Source organism: Coloeus monedula, assembly GCF_965178545.1.
Source record: "Coloeus monedula genome assembly, chromosome: Z".
NCBI classification, from domain to species: Eukaryota; Metazoa; Chordata; class Aves; order Passeriformes; family Corvidae; genus Coloeus; species Coloeus monedula.
Window position 1 is genome coordinate 68,284,138 of NC_138822.1, and position 27,259 is coordinate 68,311,396.

At 38.6% G+C, this 27,259-nt stretch overlaps 1 protein-coding gene across 1 annotated transcript in view; it reads left to right on the forward strand.

Annotated features, from left to right (window-relative positions):
* The window catches only part of ARL15 (ARF like GTPase 15), a 230,204-nt gene extending 214,784 nt beyond the window's left edge, over nucleotides 1-15,420 (forward strand). Inside the window, exon 5 of the mRNA XM_082301488.1 lies at nucleotides 11,486-15,420. Coding sequence (XP_082157614.1) covers nucleotides 11,486-11,638 — 153 coding nt within the window. The 3' untranslated portion in view covers nucleotides 11,639-15,420. The remainder of the gene's footprint in view (nucleotides 1-11,485) is intronic.
* Nucleotides 15,421-27,259: the final 11,839 nt, after the last annotated feature.

Below are 27,259 nucleotides of genomic sequence, written 5' to 3' on the forward strand. Positions count from 1 at the left end.
TTTTACAAATGCTGTCAGTCAGAGTTTGGCCATTCCTTAGAGAGATGAGAGGGGCATTTTATAAGGGCATGTGGTGATAGGACAGGGGGGAATGGCTTTCAAGTGAAAGAGAACAGGTTTAGATTAGGTATTGAGAAGCAATTCTTTACTGTGGGGGTGGTAGACATTTGAACAGGTTGCCCAGAGAAGCTGTGGATGCCCCATCCCCAGAAGTGTTCAAGGCTAGGTGGGATGGGGCTTTAGACCAGGTTGTTCAGTGGAAGGTGTCTCAGCCCATGGCAGTGTGGTTGGAATAGGACGATCTTTAAGGTTCCTTCCAACCCAAGCCCTTGTATGGTACTTTGGGGCTGGTTTTGGGGGTTTTTTTATGTTGTCTTGGTTTGAAAGACTGGTGTCTGCTAAGGAAGGCAGGAGCCTCCCTTGGAATGTTAAATGTAACCCCCTTCCCTCCAAATTATTATAATTTTGAAATAAGGGGCCTTCAGGCAAAGATATTAGAAATAGGAATAACAGTTCTTTGTATAAAACAGTTCTATATATAAAACAAGGCAAACAAACAGCAATAACTCTGGCAGTACCAGCAAACAATCCCAAACCCAGTGCCAGCCTTCTCGGCTGTCGGGCCCTTTCCCCTCGGGTGCAGTTCCGCTCGCAGCCGGCAGGGGCGCTGGCGGCTCCCGGTGAGCAGGGCAGGTGCGATGGTTCCCCCGCGGCTGCAGGGGGCGCTCCGGAGCGAGCTCGGGGAGCACGCGGCACTGGCGGCCTGGGATCCCGGGAAGGGATGGGACAAAGGCTTCGCAAACCCCTGGGCAGCCGATCCCGGTGCCCCAGCAGGACTCTCAGGAACAGCAGGCTGGAATGGCAGGAATGAGCACAAATGCCAGGTGGCAGACAAGATGTATCAAACTCCAGAGCTGCAGTGGGGACCCCGGGAGGTCTGGGCAGGCAGGGGGTGCAGGGCTACAGAGTAGCGAAGGCTCAAAGCGGCAACAGGGGCAGGGCGGCTGCAGCCTGGCTCCCAGTGGGGCAGGAAAAGGCCAGCTTGGGATCCTGGGGCTTCCCCTGAGGCACCCTAGCAGATGGTGAGAAAGTCCCTCTTTTAGTGAGGTAGGGTGTTAAATAGGGTCCCAGTGTAACAGCCACTCCAGCAAGCAGAGCTCCACTCACGGTAGAAGGAAGGCAGCAGAAGGCAGAGCCCCGCAGTGGTGATGAATTCTCCCCAGCCTCTCTTCCCTCCGAACGCCAAGAGCACAAGAGAGCTAGGGGGTCCACCCAATCTTTTTCCCAGTTCAAATATTGTGGCATCTCTGCCCTACACGAGGAAACCCCATGTAAGACAGAGTAGTCAGCTGGACCCCTCCCCCAAGCTGCGGCCAGGTTTTTTGTCTCTCTTAAGTATCCAGTCATTATTGTCTCCTAGCAACACATATGGGAAAATTCCTTAACAGGAAAAACAAAAGGAGAACTCCTGAAACCCCAACATATGAGAAGGTTGATATCCTTCCTGATATATCTGTGTATCTCTCTTCTTTCTTGTATATGCAGATGGACTAGTTTGAAAATAAACCAGTGGGAGATCACAAGTCAGAATTATAACTTAATAGGAAAATTAAAATAAATGCAATAGTACAAGAACACTGACAGAGTCAGGATACAACCTGACGCCCTGTTAGTCAGGGTGGTGGTAGCAGTCCAGATGAAGTGGTCCTGTTGAAGCAGTTATCTCATAGAAGGATCTGGTCTTTACCTGAAGGTCCATTTGTAGCTCTTGTCCCCTGGGAATCCAGTAGGTAAGCCTGCTCATGCTGTTCCAAACCCCTGATTATATCCAGGTGGGAATGCTTGGCTCCTCCCCCCTGGGCTGAGCATCTCACAATGGACTGATGTAATTCTATGAGTCATATGGTGGGTCCTTGATTGCCCATTAAACAGAGATAGCCCCTGGAGGGAGTCATCAGGGATGAGTCATGGTAGGAGATAACGAACACTGCCCCACCTGCTTTAACAGCTTGTGAAGATGATCATAGAATACATGCTTTTGGTTATATCTTACATTGTAACCTAGGACAGCACTCTTGGTCAACTGCCTATTATTTAGTCTATTTCCTTGACGTGTGGATCAATATAATGTAGGGAAGCACTGTCTTGGTGCAGTAAGAGAAAAATACTCATTATTCATTTTCTTATGCCTTCCCATGGAATATGTTTGCTAAAAGACTTTTCAGAAAGTCTGGTGCAACCTATGGTAATGGAATGAATAACACTGTCGCTTAAAAAGCAGAGAGATTCTGGCCCATTACCTTTAAGTTCAAGAGTCAAAAGAACAACTCACCTCTTTAGCATCCCATTGCATTCATGCATCTTCTCCAAATCCGTCTGGTCATCCGTGTCTTTTCCAGTACCACTGCTACAAATCTCTGCATTAATTTGCTAATATTACTTCCCATTTACTTGGTAAAGTGCTCACTTTTTATCCATATCAGTGATTGCTTATGCATTTCATATCATTTTAGAATTAGTGGAAGATTTGTTTTGCATGTGGATGTTCTCGTGTGTACAGGACTGCGTCTGAACTGAGCTGTGTAATTTTCCTCTTAGTGTCCTTGTGCTTTATAAAGAAATCTGAAAGCAGTGAGGGGGCCTTACTCAAGCAAGCATGAAGGGGTTCTGCGATAATTCTAGCTGAAGAGTTAAAAAATATCAATAAATAGATGAGTCTGGTGCTACCTGGTACAGTAGTTTTAAGTGGTGGCTTGCTGTGAGTTTGGAAATACTAGTCTTTCCAGAGATATGGACCTAGAAAACCCAAAGTACAAATCTGCATCCTCTAACCACATGGCAGGAAGAAATCCTCAGAAACAGCTCCCACAGAAGCTCCTGCTGCTGGAGAAGCTGGGAGGGTCACAGAGCCTGTGGCATTCTGGCAGCCAGCAACGGAACCTGGCAGAGGCTTTGTTTGTTTAACAACTGTTTTATGTTAACTTTTTAAAAATGGCTTTATTACATAGTTTCTGCTTTTGAACAAGAAATGGTTAATTGCTGTTAGTTCTGGCTTCCATTGCCTCTAAGCCGACTTTGTTCAACAAGTAATTCTCCCATCGGCAAAGGACCTGAAATGAGGTTGGAACCATCCTACACTTACACACTGTGCTCTGTACCTGGTAAGGAACAAGTGAAATAGGCACAACCACTCTCTATCTCTTCTTGTGGGAGCACACACTTCACAGAACGACACCTACTGCTGAGCGGCTTTTCTTTTGCGCTCACACTGACTGTTAAGTTGGAACAGCGTCGGCAGTATGAATGTGGGGAGCCAAACAGAAAGCCCTTAGAAATATTGTTCTTTGCTGCTGATACAAGGGTACATGTCCATATAGTGTTTTGGTGCTTTGCAGACGTGGGCACAGTATACAGATGTTATTTATTCAAGTACTAGATTTATGTACATGTTCAGGCAAATGCAAATGAATCATCACACATGCACTTCTCCAGAAAATACTGTTTAACTGTTATCTGAACAGAAAAAATGCTATTTGCAGAAAGGTTGTGATAAATAAGGATTGATCATTGGACTTCTCATTACTGTAAAGGTTATTTTGACATTCAGCATTGCAGGTGAACTTTTCTGAATTGGGGAGGGTAAAATCTCAGCACTTCTGTCTCAGGTTTTATTACTAGTTCAAACCACAATCTGTAGTTAAAACTAGCATATTTTGCTGCTGAAATCAGCATACTCTGTCAGTTGTCTTATATTCTGAAGTAAACCATGAATACCTGCAGTCTATTTAAAGAAAAGGGATGCTACAAAAACTCTGTAATCTCTGAAAGATGTTTCCTAAAGGTCTTGAGTGTCAAGTCTGTACTAGTTATTTATATTCCTTAAGCTATTTAACTGAAGTTATAACAAAAACAAACCTGAGTGAGAGACAGTAGAGAGGAGATGAGTGGTGGTATAGTAAAACCTTTCAGTAGGTTTTCTGTAAAATTATCTTTCGATATGTTCCATTCTATATTTTTTGTTAACACGTTAGGGCAACGATAGTAATTTAAACAAGTTGTCCTAAGTTTAAATTGATCTTAAATTCAATCAGTCATTTTGGTACAGCTGAAGAATATACTTGGATGTGTGTAAGAATACACTAAAATAGAAAATTGTCCTTATATGCAGTAAATTGGCATTCTTGTGTCTCTGCTTTATGTGAAGGAAAAAAGATATGTGAATTTTAGATGTCCTCCAAACAGCTATCTTTAACCAGGGCTAATTTTCAGCATTACTCTTTAGGATTTTATAGTCTAACACTTTACCTGTAAGTGCGTAACTGTCAGACAGTATCTGTGGCAACCCAAATTACTTAATAAACCACAGTGGGTAAGAGAGAAAGCAAAAGGAGCAGTAACTTAAAGTGATGTCTGATTTTCACTTCTGAGTAATTCTCTGAAGTAAAATAAGAATTAAAGCTGCATTAAAGGAAAGTACTTTACTATGCTTTCATTGCATGCATTTTTGTACAGTACCCTCTTCCCTGTTTTTGTTTCCCTTGTCACTTGAGATGCTGTTTCGCTTACTCTAGGGTTGGATAATTGAGAGTCCTTGTCTTGTTTTTCCAGTTATGTGGTTATATGAACCTTAATCTGGAAGTCTGTTTTTCTCTATATAAGTATGCTCTGCTCTTTTTGTGTTATTTGTATTTCTTCCAGTTGTAAGAAAAGTACATGCTTATATGAAGGGAATATCCTGGGTGAGTAAGACGTGGAAGGCAAAGCATAGTTGGATGTTTTTGGCAGCTACACATGATTTACTGTTTCTTTTGTATAAAATAACAGAATCTAACAAAAAAAATCTAATGCCCTGTAGTACACTGTTGTGTGGTGAAGACTTGTGCAAAAAGTTGATGGATCCTAGTAGCTTCTCAAAGCCTGTCTTTGCTTCCATCCACATACAAATCTCAGTGCTACTTCTACAACCTCTGCAATTTTCTGTCCTCACTCTCATCCATCTTATTTGTCCAGACTCATTGTAACATGACTATCTGTAAAAAAAACCCCAACCTACCCATTTCAAAAACCTTCCAGCTCTCTAGCTGACTCCCCCTTTTCTTGTCTCATGCTCGCATTTGTCAATACTCCATGCTCTCTGGAATGGTGTGGCTATGCTGATTTTTCAGGCATCCAATTTCTTAATTTTGAATAGTTAGTTATCTTCTTTAAAATACATTTCTTTCAGCTGTCACTTGCAATCTGAAAGTGTTGTCACTTGTGGCCACTGGAGTTAACGAGGATGGAAAAGTGCACAAAGCACTGTGTACATTGTTTTAAGTGACTGTTTTCTTCTTTGTAAAGACTTAGAAGCCAAAAATACCATCCAGCTCTCTTAGAAGCTAAGTGCGAAGCTCAGTTGGACATGTTTCAGTAGTCTTTTATAAAAGGTGAAATCTAAAAGAAAAAAAATAAAGTTGAAATCTGTACAAACTAGAAATACCAATTTGTAAAGCATTCACCACTACTTGTGAGACATAGTAAAAGGCCTCTGATTGTTTTGTAATCTTGTCTAGAGAAATCTGCTATCACACAGAAATGCTGAAGAAGACAGACTTGTTTTTACTTTTGATTTTACTTCAGCAGGTTATATTTTAAAGTTAAAAAATAAAGGGGCACCTCAATTACATAAATCTGATTATCATAATATGTACTTAATGGACTCACTGCAAGTTTTTAACATTGTACATACAGACTTTGGATTCCTTGGCACAGTAAAGTCAGTGAACAGTGAAATATGTATCCTCAAAGAGCTAAAATATAAAAGCATTTCTGTGGCTGATAGTGTTGCTGGACCTCAGCTGGCATTCCTGGGAGTAGCCCTGTGCATAGGTTGCTCCAGACCACAGCACATCACTATCCCTTCTCATCATCTGAGGCACTTTGATTCCCCTCCCTATTGTATAAGAGATAGTGCGTATGGAATCAATAAATATGAGGTACAGGTGCTTTAGGAGGAGTGCTTATGATGCATAGGTGCATTACAGGGATCCCTCTAGACAAGGATGAGATCATTGTTTCACTGTTAAGAAGAAGCATAAGAGCAGGCATACGTGAAGTATCTTTTCAGGAGAAGTGAAGTGTCTCTGTAGGATGAATAAATATTACAAAACTTTGGCTGACAGTTGTGCACATTACAACAGCTGTTCTGGTCAGACAGGAGGTCCTTTTTAGCTAAGTGGGCTGTCAGATAAGGAGCTTTCTTCAGGAAAAGCATGGATGTGTTAACTCCTGTATGACAGTGGATTGAACCAGTTGATTTAAGATTAAGTGGCTATCAGTCCACTCCACACAATCTTATAAATCACTGTACTCAGAAAAGAAGCAGCAGAAAAGTACATGTAGCAGCTCAAGAGGCTGTGCAGTTTGCAGTCCAGCACACCAACATAGACTAGAGTGGATTTCAATTTACTTTTCAGCTTCAGTGGTGATTTAAGCAATGAGTTCTACTCTATGGTTAGTAGGTCAACATTTGTGGTTTCTATTTAATTTGCCAGAATTTCCTTTCTTTTGTTTTCTCTTTTCTTCTTTTAGACATGACTTCTTTTACCTCTAATACCATCCTTTTCCTTACTGCAACTGTTGAAAGCTTTTTTGTTTATTTTAAAGTCTTCTGTAGCAGTATAAATATACTCTGAGCCTCTAATTATGGTATTTTTTTCTGTGCCACCTGCAAGCATTTTACCTTTTTAGCTGCACAGTTAATTTTCTTTAAGTTCCTAATTTTATGTAGTTTCCCTTTTTAAAACTTAATGCTATGTAAAGGACTCTTGGCTTTTTCTATTCTCCAAATATACTAAATTTGCACAAGAATTGTTACAGGCAGCTTGTCTGTTGTTCCTGGAGCTAGCAAGCAAAATTCCTTTTCTCTCCTTCGTCTTCTAAATGGATGCTCCAAAAAGCAGATTATTATGATGTCTGAAAAGATATTACCAGCATCACAGCTCAGTGAAACTTTAACGGTGTGAATATGGAATACCCCTGTCTCCCATTATTACTTTGTTTCTTGTCCATGCAGTTATGAAATGGATGCATGAAGCATGTCTTATGGTTAATACATGGATTCAGCAAATTAGATGATTTTAGTTTAATTCATACCTTCATCAGTCACACTTTTGCAGTAATACTTGGTAAATCTGTAAAGGTCTTTTAAAAATTTACACTAGTGGGGGCACTGACAAGACCAGGCAGCCTTTGATGGATGTAACAGACATGTTGTGCTACAATTTTTTGTCCCAGTGAAATTGTTCAATAAAACAGTGATGAATGAAAAAATATTTTATTCATTAAGTTCTCCATTTACCAGCCTGGTAATGCAAGTGACTATCTGAATTTCGTATTTGTTTACAACAGATTAGTCACAGTGGGCTAGAAGCTTTTCTGTGTTGATGAAATTTGGTAGTATAATTTTGAATTTGAATGAAAAATAATGCTTTCAATCAGCTTTTTTTCCATGTTGAATAATAGAGATTACTCTTTTCATATATTATAATATCTAAGTTTTCCTGTAGATCTTGTGTTCACATGTGTGGTGAACTGACTAGATGATGAGGTTCAGTAATCGAACATAGAAAAGCTTTCAGCAGGGCCTGGTTACTCAGCTTACGTATATCAATTTAGTAACATCAGTTCCACACTGCTATGATAATTTACACCAGCTGAGGTTCTGGGCACTGATCCTTTTTATTGTGTCTTGACTTTTCTAGCACGTAGGTTAAGCAACATTTGATAACCATATGTTTAGTGTATTGTGCCAGTAGAATAGGACTTAGAAGGTGGAGTGTGGGAAGAGTGGGAATTGCAAACACGTATTGTTAGATTTTATTGACTTCAGAATGTGGCATAAATACAATGCCAGGTTCTCTATAAAACAAGGCCCCCATATGGAGTCAAGACATACAGTGAGATCTTGTAAAAATTAGTAAATAAACCTTAAAATTAGGTTTAATTGGTTGTATTTTCTGCTTAGATTGTATCTCAAAAATTTAGCAAACTCAAAGTAAACTCTTAAAAATGCAAAGCCAGTATGTAAAAGCACATCTAATGCGTCAGACTTCTGAAACATGTTTGAGTCTTTATATTCCACTGCAGCATCCATGAACAGGCAGAAGGCTTTTCACTGTTTATGCTGAGGGGAAGACAGGAGCCTGTCTTAGGAACTCACCCCTTTGTGCTAGTGTAATTGAAAGGAGCTGTAAAATAGTAACTTCTGATTATGCAAGAGCTACCTAGGTATGTGAGTATTCAGAGAATTTCAGCTTTCTTTGGATACTTTGGTGATCACTGTACATCCTCTTAGGAAATCTGCAGGGAATGAATGTGGATGATGGTCAGTGGGGCAGAAAGCAACTAGAAAAACAAATGGGGATGGAGAGCTGAGAGCATTCCAGTGGAAAATTCAACTATACAAAAAGAGTTGGGCATCTGATTGTGTCAGTCTTTTCATGTTTCATCTGTTGCATGTAAAAAATGATTATCTTTTCAAGTCTAAAAAAAGTACTTTGCTTTTAGAACAGAATTACTTCTCCTGAGTTAAAGGGAGGAAAAGTTGCATTAAATTGGAAAAGATTTGTCTGTGCAAACTTCTTTCTGGAAGTTTCAAAGTTCAGAGACCTCGCTTGCAAAACCTTGAGGTTTAGCAAACTCCATTGTGGTGTGAAGTTTAAAGGAGGAAATATAGTAACACACCACAAAGTGTCCCTTGGGTTGTGGAAAATCACTTCTGTGCTACTTCTGGTTTAGTTAGTTATTATTTGTAAGGCAATTAGTGTTATTTTTCTAGATTTCTGTATTAGACACGAGTCATCCAGCAAATCTTTTTTTTCTCTGCAGAAGGTATGAATAAAATAGCTGTTACTTGTGTGAATATAATCAGTTGTGTTTTCATGCCAGTATCAAACCCTCACATTTAAGAAACAACTGCCTAACAAACACTTTCATTTTAGCATTCATCTAGGATCTTTTAATGTAGATACTCTGAACTGTTCCTTAGTGTGGAAAGTGATGACAGCACATCACCGATTTAGTAACATTTTGATTACACAGCTAGAAACACACAAAAAAATTTTAATCAACTTTGGGCATTGAAATAATTTATCTACAAAATTTGTTTCACTAAACCAGTTGGTGCTGTTGGCATCTGCAGTCACTGAAATACAGCTTAAAGGCATTGTGTTTTTCTTGGCTAGAGGCTACCTTGGTAACTTGTGTTGTATTTGCCCACAAATGCACAAGACTCAGTGCTAGTCTGTTTACTGCCATCATTTCCTTGAGCATGTGTTTCTACTTTTAAACCCAACTGCTGTTCTTACAATGTAATGACCTTCCTTCGTAAGGCAGAACCCTAATTCAAGAGGCTGTGTAAAGAAGATTGCAGACTGACTTCAGTGAGCTCCAGGGTCTGATGGCAATAGTTTTCCAGTAGAGGGGGTGTGGTGGACATCCTCTGGGTTGTGGGTCTGAAACATCTCAAATTACTCAGCCATATTTGTCAGCTTAACACCAGCGGGCAGCTCTATCCACTAGCTGCACTGACACTTTGCTTTGTTATCCTTTCGTGCAGCTTTTGCTTCCTCCCCTCATGTGACAATCAAGGAGGATGTTGCTGAAACAGGCAATAGAGCTTCCTTACCCTGCTTCTCCAGTACTGTGATCAGTGCCATTAACTCAGTATATTAATGGGGATAAATTCAAGCTGCTGGAAACGTTGCAATACGTTATAGAGATGAGTATCTTGGTTTTTATCACATATAATCATGCTAACATATCAGATACTGATGTCGCACTGAGATAGCAATGCTAAAAAATAGGTATGTTGATATTAAAATAGTGGTTTGTTGAAACCCCATTTATTTCAACTTGTATATTTTCTAAAATTTGTGCAAGGGGAAGTGAATGTCAAGTACCACACTTCATTTTCAAATGTTATTGATACAATTCTACTTCGATGGAAAGAGATTTAAAATTTTTCACAGTGTCATTTCTGGGTAAGCAGAAATTCTCATCTCAAAATCACAATTTTTTCTCTGATATTTGTTACTAAACATTCTGGTTGAAATTCCTTTCTGAAAAATAAGAAAGCCTTCCTGACACATAATCATGGTTGAATTAAAAATTATGTGAATTTATACAACTCAACTTGGTTTCTTCTGTTAGAATACATTAATAGATAAACAAAACTGTTGTTTATTCTGTCAGTAGACACTGTAAGAGCTACATAGAGATGTTGCAGTTTGTATGGACTTTGAAAGCCTTTTTATTTTCTTTCTCTTTTTTATTCCTTCTGTACATGGAGCCTTACACAGTGTGGCTCCAGTTGCCTGTTTAGGGCCTCTACTGCCTACCATGTTATTAGCAACTGTTCCTGTAACTGTGCTGCATTTTTATGGCACAGTCTGTGATAAAAGAAAATTAAGAGTATTTGGCAATAATTCCCACAGACAAAAATGTGCAAACTAAGTCAGAACTAAGTATTTCTGTTATATATGGACAGTAGCAAGAACTGAGGGTTATAGTTTTGGATATAAAAACTAAATGTCTATTGAACAAGTCAAACATGAGTAGACTTCTGGATCAAATACATTCGAAGACTAAAATTTTAATGAAAACAGTAAACTGGACCAGTATAACCTGCAGGTTACTGTTCTCTTCTAAGAGACGTCAGAAACATGTTTTGATATTGTACTTTCTATTTTGAAAAGTGATTGGAATATACCACTGAACTAAAATGTTTCCTTTCTCAGTCTTTCTGGGTCTGTATTTGTGCCTTGACAATTGATGCAATGTCAGTAGTGATTGGTGTTTCCAAGAAACTGCATCATGTCTCATGTATAATACTTATTACTATCCTCCTAACAGCAGTGTGCTAGTCTTCTGTGTTTAATTTTAGAAAAGCTAAGTAATTTTGAAAGAATTTTTATTTTTATAGGATTTTCTTGGTTGCTAAGAGATGCTGTGCTATAGCTCATGTTTGTCTGGAATGTTTAGGATCTGTACATTTTTTATGTTTAATTTTGATTGTTAGAGTAGTATGGTGACAAATTCTACATCTTAAGTGTTTACCAGTAAGAGTATAATGAAACATACATTTTTAACATTAAAATACAAATGCAACCTGGAATTTCTTACTTATTTTTGCTGGTTTGGATATGTTTTTGAGCACATATTTCATGTGCTTTGCTCTTTGCCTCAAGTCAGTACAATTCTTCCTCAGACCTCCCATGCTGTTAAATGTATGGGCAGAATGGTAGCTTCTAAGCAGGTCACTCACCCCTAAAGAAACACTTTCAGGTCATGTCATATAACCTGTATTATAAGAGCAGCTGTGGGTAAGATTCTGAAAATGAATATCCTGATTTTTTTACATGTTTTTGTTTGGTTTGGTTTTTTAGATGTGAGACAGAGAATTGTCATAATATAATACATCAGTCTCTTTTTTTTTTCTTAATAGATAAAAAAATATTTTGAACTTGAGCCACTTGCACGTGGAAAGCGCTGGATTCTTAAACCCTGCTCCTTGGATGATATGGAGGCAGTAAAAGACAGCTTCTCCCTTCTAATAAACTTGCTAGAAGAGAGAGACTTCGAACCTTCAAGAATGTGAAAGCCAAGAGAAAGAAGTGGTTCCCACACATCACTGTACCTGCTCACTCTGTCACAGCTTAATTGTGGTGTGGTATCAAGGCTGAGCTGTGATATCTTGTTCATACAGAGTTAATGCAGAATGTCCTTTCATTAAAATAAATGTTCTGTGAATCAGGTACACAACTATTTCCAGTAAAGTTGTCTACACTACTGAAGTAGGAAGTTCCTCTTTGTTTACCACTATTTCTGCACACTGCATGTTGCTTTCTTGCATCGTGATCATCCTTGGTAGAAAATGTTACACGCACAAAAGTAACGTAGTCCGTAAAGGAGGAATTCCACGTATTACCTTGGATTTTAAAAAATAACTAATGTCTAAAGAATTTGTGAGTCTAATTTAGCTTGCTTATTGACCTCACATTATGGAAAAGCACAGCCACTGAGAACCTTAATAGGATACCTAAAAGGCAAGCAGTTTCATGTTAATGCAAAGGTTATTCCTGAAGTTTTACTAAGTGAAAACACAGAGTACAAGTTAGTTGAGTCCTCTTCTAAAGTCACTGCATAACCCTGCCAGAGGCAGTATGGTATTTTGCTGGAAGTTTACTGAAAAGTAAATTAATAAATAGATGTACACAGATAACAGTACTTGGGGGAAATAGCTTACATAAAAAGGTGATCTAAGTAAAAAGGCTTTTAGAAGTATAGGAAAGATTTTAGAAATATACAGAAGTTGGATAAAGTAATAAATTTCATTGAAAGTTGTTTTCCGTAAGAAAAGCAGAGCAAATATCTGTTAGTTCATCTGCGGGGGCTTTATTACTAGTTAGAAGTGTAAGTGATTTTAAGTAAGGATTGCTTCCTCTATCACTCATTCATAGACTACTACTGTTATTGTAACATTGCCAAGGCATCTATCCCATAATTAAGGGTCTTCCAGTGTTTGTACTACAAGCTTGTCTTTTCAAGGGGATTATATCTTGTTCTTTCAAACTTCCTGTGGGCTAAGTGTTACTTAGAAGACAAAAAAGTAGTCATTGGAAACAACATTTGCAATACATTTAGAAAAAATCTATTTGGTTCAAGTAACACAGTCCACATTTCCTGTTTCCGTATTTTCCCCATTGTAGATTTGCAGTATTTTGGCTGCCTTTTGTTGATTTTTATAAACCTTGTAAACTGATTTGGTCCATTAAAGAAACGTGCCAGGCCACTGGTTCACCAAGTCAGTAACAACAGGGTATGTGCAGATCAGTCACTGGACTGGTGCACGCCTTGAATGCTGTGCCTTGCGCATTCAGCAACGCTTGTGCATGAGTGTCTGCAAACACAAACTCAAGTGAGGTGTCATTAGTTCTTCATCGACTCTGCTTCTGTCTTGAAACACACAATGCCTTGTTTTCAGGGCTTTAAGCAACATATCTTTCTGCTCTGAGCATTTATCTTCTGTTTGAAGTTTATTGTAGTTTCTCACTAGTTTATTTGGGGATAAGAAAATAGCGAATATCAGCTTTTAAAGGCTTATAAAAGCCATTTCTCTATTACTTGTAATTTTACTCTCTGTTAAGCAAAATGTTTCTCATATGTATTTTAGTTTACTTTTCAGCTTCCATTAATTTCTTGCATTGCTCCCACTGTTTTAACTGCTTCCTGTTATCGGAAAGAAGCTGGGAAAACTTGTAAACTCCTTGTTTCATTTTGAGATGGAATAGGCAAGAAGCCTGAAAGGCATGTCCTTGCTTTGTTTTATATTCTCCTTCCTGCCAGGTCAGTCGTCTCACTTCTAATACTTTTGGAAACAACAAAGAACTGGAATTGTTCATTTTAAAGCACAGAGGAGCCCTGCTTTGATTCAGTTCTCTCAGCACACTTTAGTCGGGAGCCAGCTGCCCATCAGTTTTTCTTGTGGGGGCTAAGAAGGTTCCTTTCCCTGGATTTAAAGAGGAACTGGATCTAATTTACATTTCCAAACTCTCTCTTTGCTGACGTGAACTTAAAGACTACAGAGTCCCCAGATTTCTACAAGGTCCCCAAATTTCTGTCCTATTTAGAGATAATGAAAAATGAATGGTGAGGAGGAGTAGGAGGATTATTTCCCAGAGAAGGCAGACAGTTTGGGGAGACAAAATGAGGAAGCTTTTACTGCTTTTTCATTGGCCATTAGTTAGAAGATGTGAGATGATGTTTTCTTACTGTTTTCCCCCTGCTTTCCTTTAGTTACAGACCAAAATGTACAGGAAATGAAAATAAGCCCAGCTGTATTTCATTCTTGAAACTGTACTTATTTCTACCATCAGTGAGTTTTTCTGGTCCAAAAACTTTAGTAGCTCCAAGTTATGTTTTGGTCATGATCTCCTGGCTATGCACTGTTTGAAGGTGCTACATGACTAACATGGAAAGGCTCAAGAAGTCCATGATAATGTGGTTTTGGAGTATGCCAGTGGCCACGTAGACTAGGACCTTTTGATACTTCATTGTTTTTTCTTTAGACAAATGTCAATTGCACAGAAGCAGTGATTTTAATTTGCAGAATTATTATGAGTATGCTTTTTCAGTGATCATTCCTCATCATAGGTTGAAACAATACCTCATAACTGCTGAAGGCTAAGACCAACACTTAACTTTACTTTGAATGTAGTACTTCTGTGGTTTTGTGTTGTAGATGGACTTGATGGATGTGTACCTTTTTAATGTCTATAAACAACTTCACCTTTTTATGAGGGGATAACAATGTTCATAGCAGCTCATGTCACACTTTCTTGTCTATAGTGTTGTTGAGTGCTCTGGCTATGGTAGACTACTTAAGCACCATTCAGTTTTCATTCAAATAACCGATCTCAATTGCTTTGGGTTTTGTTTGTTTGTTTTAATCTTTTCACATCTGTTTGTCATTTAGGTGGAATAAACTTGGGCACTAGGCTCTACTTTCCATGCAAGTTCATTAAGGAGTGAACATTGTCTTTTTAAAAAAGATACTGTGCTTTTATGTTTTTTAGCCATCTGTTAAGTTACTTTGTGTGTGTATGTATGTGTGCCCACACTGGGCTTCTACTCAGACCTGTGGCTGTCTGCAGTGTCTCAGCCATCAGAATGAAAACATTATCAATCAGTATCCAACAACAGCTGGTTTTGACAACCTTCTGTCTGCTGCCTAATGCTTTACAACTCATCAGTAAGACTTCTTTGTCTACCCACTCTGAGCTGATAATCTTAACTGCTTCATGTTGTGTCCTGTACTTGTACTTCTGGCACTTGTATGGCTAAAAAGTTAAGTCTTAGTGGGTTTTTATATTCTTTCTTGCTGTATAATGCTCCATGTGTATCTTAGCTTGCCTTTTCAAATGCGCTATACAAAAATCTGTGATGTATTATTTCATTTAACTTCTCGCATTTCATTATATTTATAGAAGTTGCAGATTTTTGTACCGTATTACTTAATACAGTTGCCTTTTTGTAATGGCAATTAATTTATATTACAAAAGTTTGTATCTTTACTGTAGTCGTATCAGTTAACTGCCGTATTATCTTGACTTTATACTAAAAATACAGTGTCTATACACAGAAGTTGACCCAATCAAGTGGTCAGCTACTGACATGGGGAACTTGTACTGTTTGTGATTTATACATGATTTCCACTATCAAAAAAAAGAAAAGAAAAAAAAAAGAAAATAAACACCGTGTAGAATTGAGTTGGTAAGTTTTTGTTTCTCAAGTAAGTAGCCAGTTTGGGAGCATGGCGTATTACCTTGATTTGGATTCTTCAAGATGAATTATCTACTCATAAGTGAAAACAAATACTACTGTATAATCATTGGTACATCATACATGGTTGCACATTCACATACATACATTTGAAATAGAAACTTCCCAAAACTGCCTGAATTATTTCCACAGCAAGATGTTGTTACGCTGGAAATATATCTGAAAGATATTGCGGGTTTGTTGGTGAAATAGAGATTGGAGTAATCCCTACACAATTATTCCATAATATTAAATGGAGGCACATGTTTATGTGACTGGAAGTTCTTTTTAAATAAATGACGTGGCAAAGTACGTATGCGGAACAAAAGCTACGGAAGCTGAGCAAAGGAATATATTCTGGGAAAAATAGAAGCTTGGTTCATTGATAACAACTCAATGTTATCCTGTCAAACACTGAGTAGAAGTTGCTCTCACAATGCAAGTTATAACAGCTGATAGAAGAACACCATGCTGAACCAGACTGGAGTTGCTGATGCAGCTACTGAGGTATGCTTTTTTCATGTCACTGTTTTTAAATCTGCCTCTTAACCAAGACTAGGAATGAAATGAAAGATTTGTAAACTGAGAATTCTTTTTAATTCTTTTGTTTCATACAAATAGGAACTGAAAACCAGCTAATTATGCCTCATTTGATAGCTCTTAAAAGCATTTTCATTAGCTCATTAGCCCTTTGACCTAATAGTTTAAACAAATAAAAACATCTGTTTGTGTCAGCTGTAGGGTTCGTCATCCAGGGCCCAGGTTAACATGAGGATAAGAGGGAGTCCATGTCCTACATAAAAACAAAACCCATGCCTTTTTCAGCATCTGTACTTGAAAAGGACACCTGAAATCAAGTAGGGCTGTACTGAATTCTGCTAGGTGAAGAAAACAAAAAAAGATCATTACCTTTCTCAGTCCTCTGCCCTCATGAGTGAACTGACTAATTTCATTGTGTGGGTTCGACTGAAGATGAAGTTTAAATAGTTCTGAGACATTCTTAATTCTAGCTGCTTTTATTTATTAGCTGCTAAATTTAAAGCTAATGTTAGCAGCTATATTTAAAGAAGCCAAAGTAGTCTGTATGTGTTGCTTGTTCATTCACCGAATTTCATAGGAAAATGTAATATGTGGTATTCTGGTGGGTTTTAATGGGATATATTCAGGACACCCTTGCTTGTGGAGGGTATGTTTGTGCATGAAACATGTTCAGCACTTCCATTTATAATGTCTTAAAGATGCTTTAGTTTTTTAATGACTGAATCTCTCTAGGAAAGGCAGGTATTCAAATGTCATTATTGGTACTAACAGTAGTCTATGCAACTCCAGTTACCTGTGGCAATAAACGGAGGGAGAACAGAAGTATTCTAACCTTGTCAGGGTTACAGTAAACCCAACTGAAGTAATCAGCACAAGGTCCACTACAGGTTCGAATGATTACAGCAAAGAGACACTCTTTGCCTGAAAATAGCTTGAATCACATAATATTCTGAGTTGGAAGGAGCTTATGAGGATCCTCAAGTACAACTCCTGGCCAAGCACAGCTCCATCCCTAAGAACAGTACCATGTGCCTGAGTGCATTCTCCAAACACCTCTTGAACTCTGTCAGGCTTGGTGCTGTGACCACTTCCCTGGAGAGCCTGTTCCAGTGCCCAACCATCCTCTGGGTGAAGAACCTTTTCCTGATACCCGACATAAACCTCCCCTGACACAACTTCAGGCTATTCCCTTGACTTCTGTTGGTGGTCACAGAGAAGTACCTGCCCCTCCTCTTCCCCTCACAAGGAAGTTTTGACTGCGATAAATCTCCCCTCAGTCTCCTCCAAGCTGGCTTTGGTAAAGACCATATTTTTAATGAAAAGCTGTTGTACAGTTAGTTTCTGAGCACAGAAACATTTCCTCACACATGAAAAACTGTACATATATTTGAAAACCTGCCTACTTACTAAGAAGCAAGAGGCATGAATTGTACCTAAAACTGACAAATAAAACCAGCCACCACAGTCCTTTTTTTTCACCTGTCACCTTGCAACAGTGAAATGCTGTTGTTCATTTTTATTACTATGCCATGTAACTATAATTTATTGCATTTCAGTATGCACTAGAAAGTATTTGCATGTAGTAAGTAAAAGAAGACAAAAAATCCTTTTGTGGTTTGGCAACTTCCATGTATGAAGAGCTGCTGTCTTTCAAAGGAAGCACTGAACACTGGAGTACAGGAGCCTTATGTTATAACTTTGTTATAAAACACTGCCAGCTGAAATGCTAAATCATTGAAATCTCAAACAAAAGGTCTGGTGCTGTTCAAATGCATAATCCCAGAAATGGTATGCAGGAGAGAGGAAATCATGACTTGCATATGAATGTTGCAAAACCAAAACAAGTTTAATGGCCAATCACACTGCAAAGTGTTTGGTGTTTTCACAATGTGACAGTCTTGAATTAGGAAGGTTGATAGATATTTCAGGATCAAAAGGGCATTATGTAAAAAAAATGTAAAAAGTCTAATTTTATGGTAGGTTACATTTTGGGCTTGTCAACTTCGACATACTCCTTTTAAAACAATAATTCCTGCTGTGCATTAAAAGTTGATGCTTTAAAAATCTCTTCTATAGAAATGAATCCATTTTGTGTTCAGTTAATATACACTAAAATAGCATTTTTTGTCTTGTGTCACTTTCTCATTTATTTGAAAGCATATATCCTAGCATTTCCTCAGAGAAATTTATACCCAAATTGCAGTATTATTGTAACTTTCGAAGACCCTATTTCTGCCAGTATGAAGTTTTAATCCTTGTGGAAACAAATACGTTTTTGCAAAACTAAGTCAGAATTATTTTATTCTAGCATTCCCATGTCTGGTATTTTTGTAGGACATAGAGATTCAAGATGTGAATCAGATTGTACTATTTAAAATTAACATTGATTAACTGCAGTATCTGGAAAAGTTTTTTTTTTGTTTAACATTGGAATGAAAAATGCAATCTCATAATTTTCTCAATATTTATCTTGATGCAGAGAAAAAATTAGCACTCATTTTCAGTAATATGAGTTATAACAGCATTAGTCCATTTTTAATAAATTGCTTTGTTTGCCAGCTACATGTAATTCTCTCTGGTTTACACATGGATGTCAGAATTGAAAGACTTCCTTCAAGTATTTGAAACTAAGATTGATTTTTAAAAATGCTAATTGCCTTGTCTAAAATATTTTTTACATGATTTGCAAGAGTGTGATTGATGCAGGAAAGTTCACTTTTGCCTTTATTATATAGAGCATGACCTTTTGGTTACAGTAAATACAGTACTGCAAGTCTGTGAAAGTCATCACATATACTAAAGGTATTGAGACCATTTACCTCACATTCCTTCCTATTAGCTTCCACAATTAACATGATCCACAGCTGAAAAAATAATTGTTTGTCAGTGATAAATGACGTGGAATCGTCAATCACTGAACTTGACAGTATTATTTTAAAAAGATACTGCAAACAAATGTTTACCTAAAGATAGTAGTATGTTACTGAGGCTTTTTTCCTCAGGGTTCTCTCATTTCATTCACATAACAAGCTGATTTTAGTGCTCACTCATAGACTAAAGGGAGCTTCTTTTCCTTTTTCTTTTCTTTTCTTTTTTTTTTTTTTTTTCCTTTTTTTTCTTTCTTTTTTCCTGGTGCATTAAGAGTACCAAACACCCGTACACCAACGTCTTTAACAGAACCAGGAGCATTCCTGGTAACCCTCTGAGATCTGAGACAGAACTTCAGCTCTTTGTTTATTTGTTTTCTTTTGTTGGTATTATGTGCAGACCTGAGATTTTGGCTCAGGCCTGTCTCCACTGAGAAGTGCCAGCAATATGGGATTCTACTATATGGGCTATATAAATACCTTGCCTATTTTTAGCACTTGCTTTTGATCTCTGAAGCATTTAGTATCAAATGTGGTGGTTTCATATGTACATATGTGTATCTACATATCTCATATGTAGATATATTGGTGACATAGACATTAAAGAAATGCATACAGTGTTTGTAGATTAGAAATATCTTGTTTTCTAGGTTCTCAATAGTAAGGACAGATCTTCCATGAAACTGCTGTGGGATGGTAAATCTTGTTCTGCGTGCTTTTTTCTGAATCTGAGAGATTCAGAAAGCAGTTTTGCTTTTAGGTTTTGGCTCAAAACAAATTAAACAGAAACTGTTCTTTCTTTCAAGTTTGGTACTTTATACTACCTGGATACCAGTGATTAGGATGTTCTCAAGCACTTTGTCTGTGTGAACCGTTTTGCATCTAACCTGATTAAGGCCTGAGGAGGTGTTCACTACTAGTCAGTGTTTCCAGTTAGTGACTGGATCCTTTTAATTTCTGCCTGCATATAGAATTTTAAAACCCCTTGATATTCACACCTGTTTGCACATCTCTCTCCCGTGTCATGCAAGTGTGCCCTTGGAGTGGTTGTTAATACCGGTCTGGAATTCCCCTGGCACCCAAGGACCAGTTAATTCATAGTCGTGTCCAGATGAGACACAGTATTGTGTTCTTTCTCCATCAGAGTATGCATGAAGGCCCATTTTCTCACCATCTTTTGTGCTTCCATGTCTGGTTATTTTGGGTGGGAACTCTGGTTCATGCAGTAATTGATCTTTGATGGTGGGTTTATCTTTTATCAAAGCAGAGACTATTACAGGGGGATAGTTCTGAGACTCTTTTATGATCAAAATTACAGGTTACAATGCAAGTAACTAGAAAATGTAATTGTTAGTAGATGGCTTTGAGTATAACTAAAAGCCAAGGTCAACTGTGCCTTGCTCCAGCTGACTATGCTGAAAGTTGATTCTCATTTACTAATGTCAGAATCAAACCAGAAAAAGTTGCCAAAAATAGATAATGTCTGGTTCAGCATGAGGCATGCAGAAGGTGATCCCAGTGAGATGTGGCCCACCATTCTGAATGGACTGAGATGTCCGGCACTGAGGCCTCCTTAGGGATGGCCATTTGCCCGAGCCTGTGACCTATTAGCCATAGAGATTTGTTTGCCACAGAGCTGAGGGGAGACACGAGTTTGAGGAGGCCTCAATAGCGGCTCTGCCTCACCAGGTGATGCCACCCCATGTCCTCCTCCAGAGCCGGGTGCTGATGACCCACAGTCGCTGCTCTGGCAGAGCTGCCGCTTGCCAGCCGTGCCTCTACCACGGGAACCCTGACTGGCTTGTTGGGAAAAGTGTGGAGTTTACAGCCATGCACCAGCCATGCCTGCCTCACTGAGACAAGCAGTTTTCGAGGTGACGAAAGAAATACTGAAATGGGAAAATCACTGCTGGTGGCATGCCTTCACACCTGTCATGCTGTATTACAGTCTCAGTCTTTGATTATTGGTCCCATAAAGGTGTCGTTTTCTTCATGTTATTAAAGCAATTACAGTTATTATACTTAATTTGTCCTTTCCGAAGGGAGCAAGAATAAATGAGGGAGAATTTGCATACAAATTGAGCCTGATGTGGGGGGAAATTGCAGCAGGTGGTGAGACTCTGAGATGTTATACAGGAGTATGGCCAGAGCTGCCCTCCTCCACAGCCCTTTGCTGGTGACCCTTTGAGGAATGTCTCACAACTGTCTGGTGGATTCATTTGAATGAGGGACAGTTTGGCTCACTGTCATCCTGGGCAGATCAAAGCCTGTGCCTTGACCGGCTGCATGGACAGAAAAGGCATGTGAAAGGCCTCCCCTCCCCCGGGCCAGTCCTTTTCCTTGGCACTGCTCAACCCTCCCCACCATTTCTCTCATGCCCCATTCCCATCCATCCTGTCACAGGCTACCATGAATCACTACCATAAATAAAAAAGATGCTAATTTTTGGACTGCAACTCTATGAACTTCTTCAGAAAGCATTTTCTGCTGTAATCTGTTCCATCAGAAACCTGTTTTTTCTCTTCATCTACATCTGTTGCTCAGTACTAATCCTCATATTACGCCCTCTCAAGCATTCCCCTTGCATACAAGGTTCTCAAAAGCAAACAGTTTCAAATATGTTTCTGCATTCTTAGCAAAAACAAACAAACTAATAAATAAACGTAGTTGTCAGGGTGTTCAAATAACATACAATGTGGTTTTATTTAATGCAAAGAGATACAAGAAAAAAGACATGTTGACCTCTCTCCAGTAAATTTTCTCAAGAACATTGCAAAATACATGTAAACTCCCTTGGCCTATTCAACCTTTCCAGATGCATCACTCTCCTGGGTAGTTAGACAGATGTAGAGTCAAGTGGGAGTGCAGATAAGCATGTTGGATACCACCACTGTACTGACATATGTAGACCTCCATACGGTAAGGTAAATATGCCATCATTTTTTCCCCCATTTTAAAGTTTCCTATGAGGAAACTTTAGCCTTATCTGTGGTTACAGAACAAAGGAAAAATCTTGTCTACATGCGTTTTATGAAATATCTCTTTCATGTAATCATTTATGGGCTGTGATAGCTGTAATACATAAAATGTTTCAGTATTTATTTCTCCTGAATCGCTCGGATTTTTGTTCACCTGTTAAAATGACTTGCTTCTATTGAGCAGTGTCTGTTCTGCATGTCTCTATTCTGTGGTTACTTTAAGGCTACAGTATATCAGATTCAGTTTCTTGAACAAAAAGTTATAGAAAATTGAGAGAGGAAAACATTACCAAAGTAACTCAATTAAAGAGTCCTGTAGGAAAGATCCTTGTGTATGCTCAAAATGCACTCAGACAAATGTGTTGAAAAACAATAAAAAATATTACACTGATGTTTCAGAGGATGTAAATGTGAGATTCTGTTACCAGAACTACTTTAGTGTCAGATATACATACCTATAATTAACTTTATTTTGAAATTTTTTCATCTATCCTCATTTCTCTATCTGTCTTTTTAACACAACTTTTCAAACAGCACATGGTCTGGTTTTGATGCCCAGTAAAATTCCCTGTCGTCCTTCAGTTATGCCAAATGTCAAAATTAGGTCATGACTGGCCCACCTTCATGCTAAAGCAGTTTATCAACCCTTTTATGGGGATTTGCAGCTCCCTATGGTGCTGGTGGTCTCACAAACCATTGGGATTATACCTTTTTCCCTCCATCCGTGAATTCTCTGCATATCTGCAGCATTTACACAGCATGGAAAGAGTGTCCAGTGGATGAAAAGTCTTCAATGAATGGAAAGACAGAACAAAAATATTTTGAGCAAGAGAGCATTTCCTTAGCAGAGAATGAGTGCATGTCGAATTTGGCAAATCTATATAACCTGTCTAGAGGGGATGATGAGAATCACCCTCCCTCATGTCGGATAAATGTAGTTCCGAAACAGAGGCTTAGTTTCTTGATCCATCACCTTCAAAACAACCCCCTAATCCTTGGTCATGGTATCATGGATGTGGGTCTTGAGGGATCAGGTAGAAGAGGCACATTTTTTCTCTCTGACTGGCTGGGTCACTCTGCTTGCCTTTTTTCCGCAGGACAGACAGGCTTGCTTTATTTTTTTCCATCTCAAGGTCATTGTGCAGTTCTCTGAATAGGTAGGTCTGGTGCCTGCCCAGAAACCGACTGGTTTCAGAACACTGGTCCTCACCTTACCTATTCAGCTAAAAGCCTAAGCTTTTATTCATTTGCTGCTTAATTTCTTGATCTTCAAGATCCTGAAAAAGGCCCCAACATCCAAAGGATGTGTTACCTCCTTCTTGTACAGCCATAGTAACTATGAGGCCTGGGAATGCCTTGAGCAGTGACTTGGCTGCAGACAACATCTTCTCTGTGGAAGGCGGTGTCTGTGGCACAGTTCAGCACAAAGGCTGCCTAACAGCACAACTTAGCTTCCTTAACAACATGGCACAATGCCAGTAGCCCTGCTCAGACCATTGTCAGACAACATCTCAAAATCATTCTGGGAAATATTTTCTTAATTGACTGGTTATCTCAGATTCCCTCTCCCCCTTTCAAGTAATTAAAATCTTGCTGGGAGAAAGGGCAGTTTTTAGAATTTGACATACAACTTGGTGTGGAGAGTATTAAGGATGTGGTACTGTCTTTCAAGGATGCCAGTTTTGTCTGGAGCCTCCCACAGAATCTCCATTGTCTGTTTGATATGAGCTGAGACCTGTTGTGCTGCTGACATTCAGACCATCATCACATGAACAGTTGTGTAGAGGTGTAGGTAATAGTTTTAAGCATGCATATTTGCAGGCAGCAACTGCCACATGACCTGCAGCTATCTTGCTATCCAGACGGAACAACAGTTAAAAGGGATGAAGTTGTGTCAATATTTCCCCATTTTTATCTAGGTTTCATGGGGTGCCTTTGAATGTCTGTCTGGGCAGTACTATCTGTTAGCTCTCTAGGGAAGATGTTTTGTCTGATATAATGATCTATTTCTACCAGTTCTCCTTCTCACATCAATATTTAATCAGTGCCATAGTCTTGTGTTGTTGGAACATCCTGACTTAGCATCATTATTCTACTATGGCTCTGTCTCCTTTGTTATTCAAATAGCTTTACAAGCCCACAGCATTAAGCCTCACTCTGTTCTTTACAAAAGTGAGGACTTTTTTTCTTCCATTTGGCAGGGAGGGAGATCAAATGCAGAATGATTTTGACCTAAAGATCATCTGAACTCTGAAGCAGTGCTGGTGCTTGAGCATAGGCTCTCACTGCAGTGCTTTCCCTATGCAACTAAGGCCTCCCACAGATGAGACCAGCAAAGCAAGTTTGTAATCCTTTCATGTTAAGCTTCCCAACGCACTTTCACTTTGGTAACTCAATGAAATTTGTCTCGTAACAAGGGGCTTGATTTCACTGATCACAACTAGCATGCAGTCCTCTTGTACCTTGCAAACAGTTATGATTCTCTTCTGCAGCTGTTCAGCAGGGGAGACAAGGTTGTGTCCCCAGCATGGCTTGGGTTTTAGTTTTTTTAGAGAGTCCTTTGGGATAAAAGCTGTGTTTTGCATTGCAGTACTAGAGTTTTAGGTAGGCAATGTGTACAATGGTGTAATTTCACCTGGTACAGGCCTTGTATACTTATATCTTGGGTCACATTAAGAAGATGATTGAATGATGGTTTTCATGAAAGACTAATTTTAAGGAGTCTTTTGTCTAAGCATTTCATAGATTTATCTTTTTATGTGGTCTGTACAAGAAAGGATCTGTTGGATGTAGTTAATTTCTTTCAGCTGTAGCTAGACATTCACATATATCTTTTAAACCGTGTGAAGTTAAACCCAGTTAGCCATAAAGAAAGGATATCTGTTCAGAGTCTGGAATCTGTTCTATTGCCTGTTTCACGCCCTCACTGTTGGATTGTTGGACAGTCCATGTTGTTATTTAAATGTGTTGTTTGGTTTTTGGTATAATTCAAATCATCAGTTTCTAATTTTGAAGCGAAGTTCAAACTGATTCTATTTAAACTGAATTGTGCCATGTGGCTACTTCAGCCTCAACTATTTTTAACTATGTTAAATAACTATAGTTTTATTGGAAAAATAGGGAAAGAAATTAAAAATTTTCTTTAAACTGAAGTTATTTGTGATTAAGTAACTTCTTTTCAAATGAAAATACACTTGTATATTAGAAGTGTCATGATATTACATCTTTTCTGAACATGATATATCCATCTGTACAGTTATCCCTGACTCACCAGAGCTGAATGGCAATTTAACACTGTTCAACAGTGAGTCACTAGTGCTACTTCTTGCAACCCATACTTGGTTTTACAATAGGTCTGTTCCTACCTACTGCTCTTAATGATCTGTATTGCAGCAGATGCTTGTTTTAGGTACCTGTGGAGAGAGTATATGCCTTTTTTCTTTCTGGTTTCCCTCTGGAGTTGTTTTCTCCATACTACTTCATACCAGATTAAGTTCCGTCCATCTTATTTCCACTAATGCTTTCCAGTGAAATGCTTTGGGATGACTAATACCCAGGTGAACCTGCAGTCTCCCTCTGGTTTCTTTGGTGAGAGTTTATGAGGAGAAGTTTATTTCTGCCCTTGTTCCTCATCTTCGGCCCCTGGTGTTAGAACCAGTGTCACAGCCTCAGGTTCCACTGTGGCAATGTAGAGCAGCAGCAGCACTGGGAACCAAAAGTTCCCACTGACCTGTGTGTCCCTTTCTCAGAAAAAAACAGTCTAAATAATCTACCACACTCCAAACTGGTATAAACTTCCATCTCATTTCACTGTTTTCAAGATAAAATGAACTGGTTACCTGCTTAATTTTAGCTTTCTTGTAAATCTTCTAACAGTCATCAATCTTACACAGCTTGCACATGCCAGGTCAACAAGCACTGTAACAGAGCCTCACCAAAACGAGATTTGTTTACTGCACATTCTAAACATGTGGCACAATTTTTGTGCTGTATCATTTCAATTTTGTGATGGTATCTTTTCAATTACGAGGTTGCTGTTTCTTCTGTTCATGGAGACAAAAGGAAGAAAGCAAACACATCACAGGCAGTTCCTGGTTTGCAGTATTGAAATAGATGAAACGTTTCACTATCTTGACTGTATCAGTGCACTCAAGCTGGATAAATTAAGAGTCCTCTGACCCTAAATAATGGTTTTTGAAATGCCTTCTTCAATTATATTGAATATGAACCAACTCTATTTTTAAGAGGTTGTATCTAGTACGTCTATATTCAGTCCTGTTTCTTTCCCCACATCCCCCCGCTGCCTTTCCTTGTTAATTCATTTAAACAGGGTTTCTTTCTGCTCAATTTGCATTCAAATGGCTGTCAGGGGAATTTATGGAAATAATATAAGTGCTTTTATCATTGTGTATTTAGTCACATGTGCTAATTTTCAAAAGATGAATTTGTCTAGCATCTTAGCAAAAGAAAGAGTAAGAGTCAAGCACCAACCTTTACATAGCTACAAAGCTGTGAACTCCCAGACCAGCATCCCAATTAACAATTTTTTGGCTCAGCTGATATATCTTTGTCTGTTGTTTTCTATGGCCCATCTTACCCATTTTCTGGCAGATATTTTCTGCTTCTCCTACCTTCTTTGCAAAGGAGGTAACAAAAACTACCCATCTCTAGATCACACTGGAATCTCTTTCTTCTTTGTCTTTAGCAGTGAAACACAGGTTTACTGAGTTTTGGAAATTTCACCTTTGTGTGCTCTTTCTTTTCCTTAATTGGTATTAGAGCAATAGTGGGGCATATCTCCTTCTCACAGTTAGCAGCAGCTCTGCAAAGGCCGCCATGAAACATCAGTGGGTACCTGTGTGGATTGATTCTCTGAAAGCTGAGTCTGCCCCCTCCTTTTCTCAATGTTGCAATCAGAAGATTCCCCAACCCTCAGTGTATTTGGTGACATCTTCAGCAAATTCACAGCCAAGACAAACTTAGTGTTGGCCAAACCTGACATCAATGGCTTATCAAACTGAGCATGTAGTAATAGTGTAGGCAATATGATACTTTTTGGTCTGGCTCATTTAAGACCCAAGTAACTTTACTTGTTCTTTTTGGCCCTTAATGACAAATACTTCATCCTCTGGTTTCTTGAAAATTGGAGTAATTAGTACAGAAAAAGACTTCCATCAAGCATGTAAGTTGTTAATGAAAATAGTTGGTGACAGAAGAATGGTAGCTTTCCAGACAAAATGGTAAGAATTTATATTTTAGATCTACTTTTAAGCTGTCTCAGTGGCAGATTATCAATTTTACTTATACATATCTTCTAGAAGAAAGGGAGAAATTGTGTAAACATGAAAATTACGTATTTCAAGCCTTTCAATCTAGTGAGTTCTAGATAAGTTTTGTTAGTCTGCCCTTTTTATTTGAAAAGTATATAATTTATATAACACCAAAAAAGAGGTCCCGTTCATTATGGGAGTGTGAGTTACTGATTTAATTATGAAATTCCTGAAATGGTGGAGG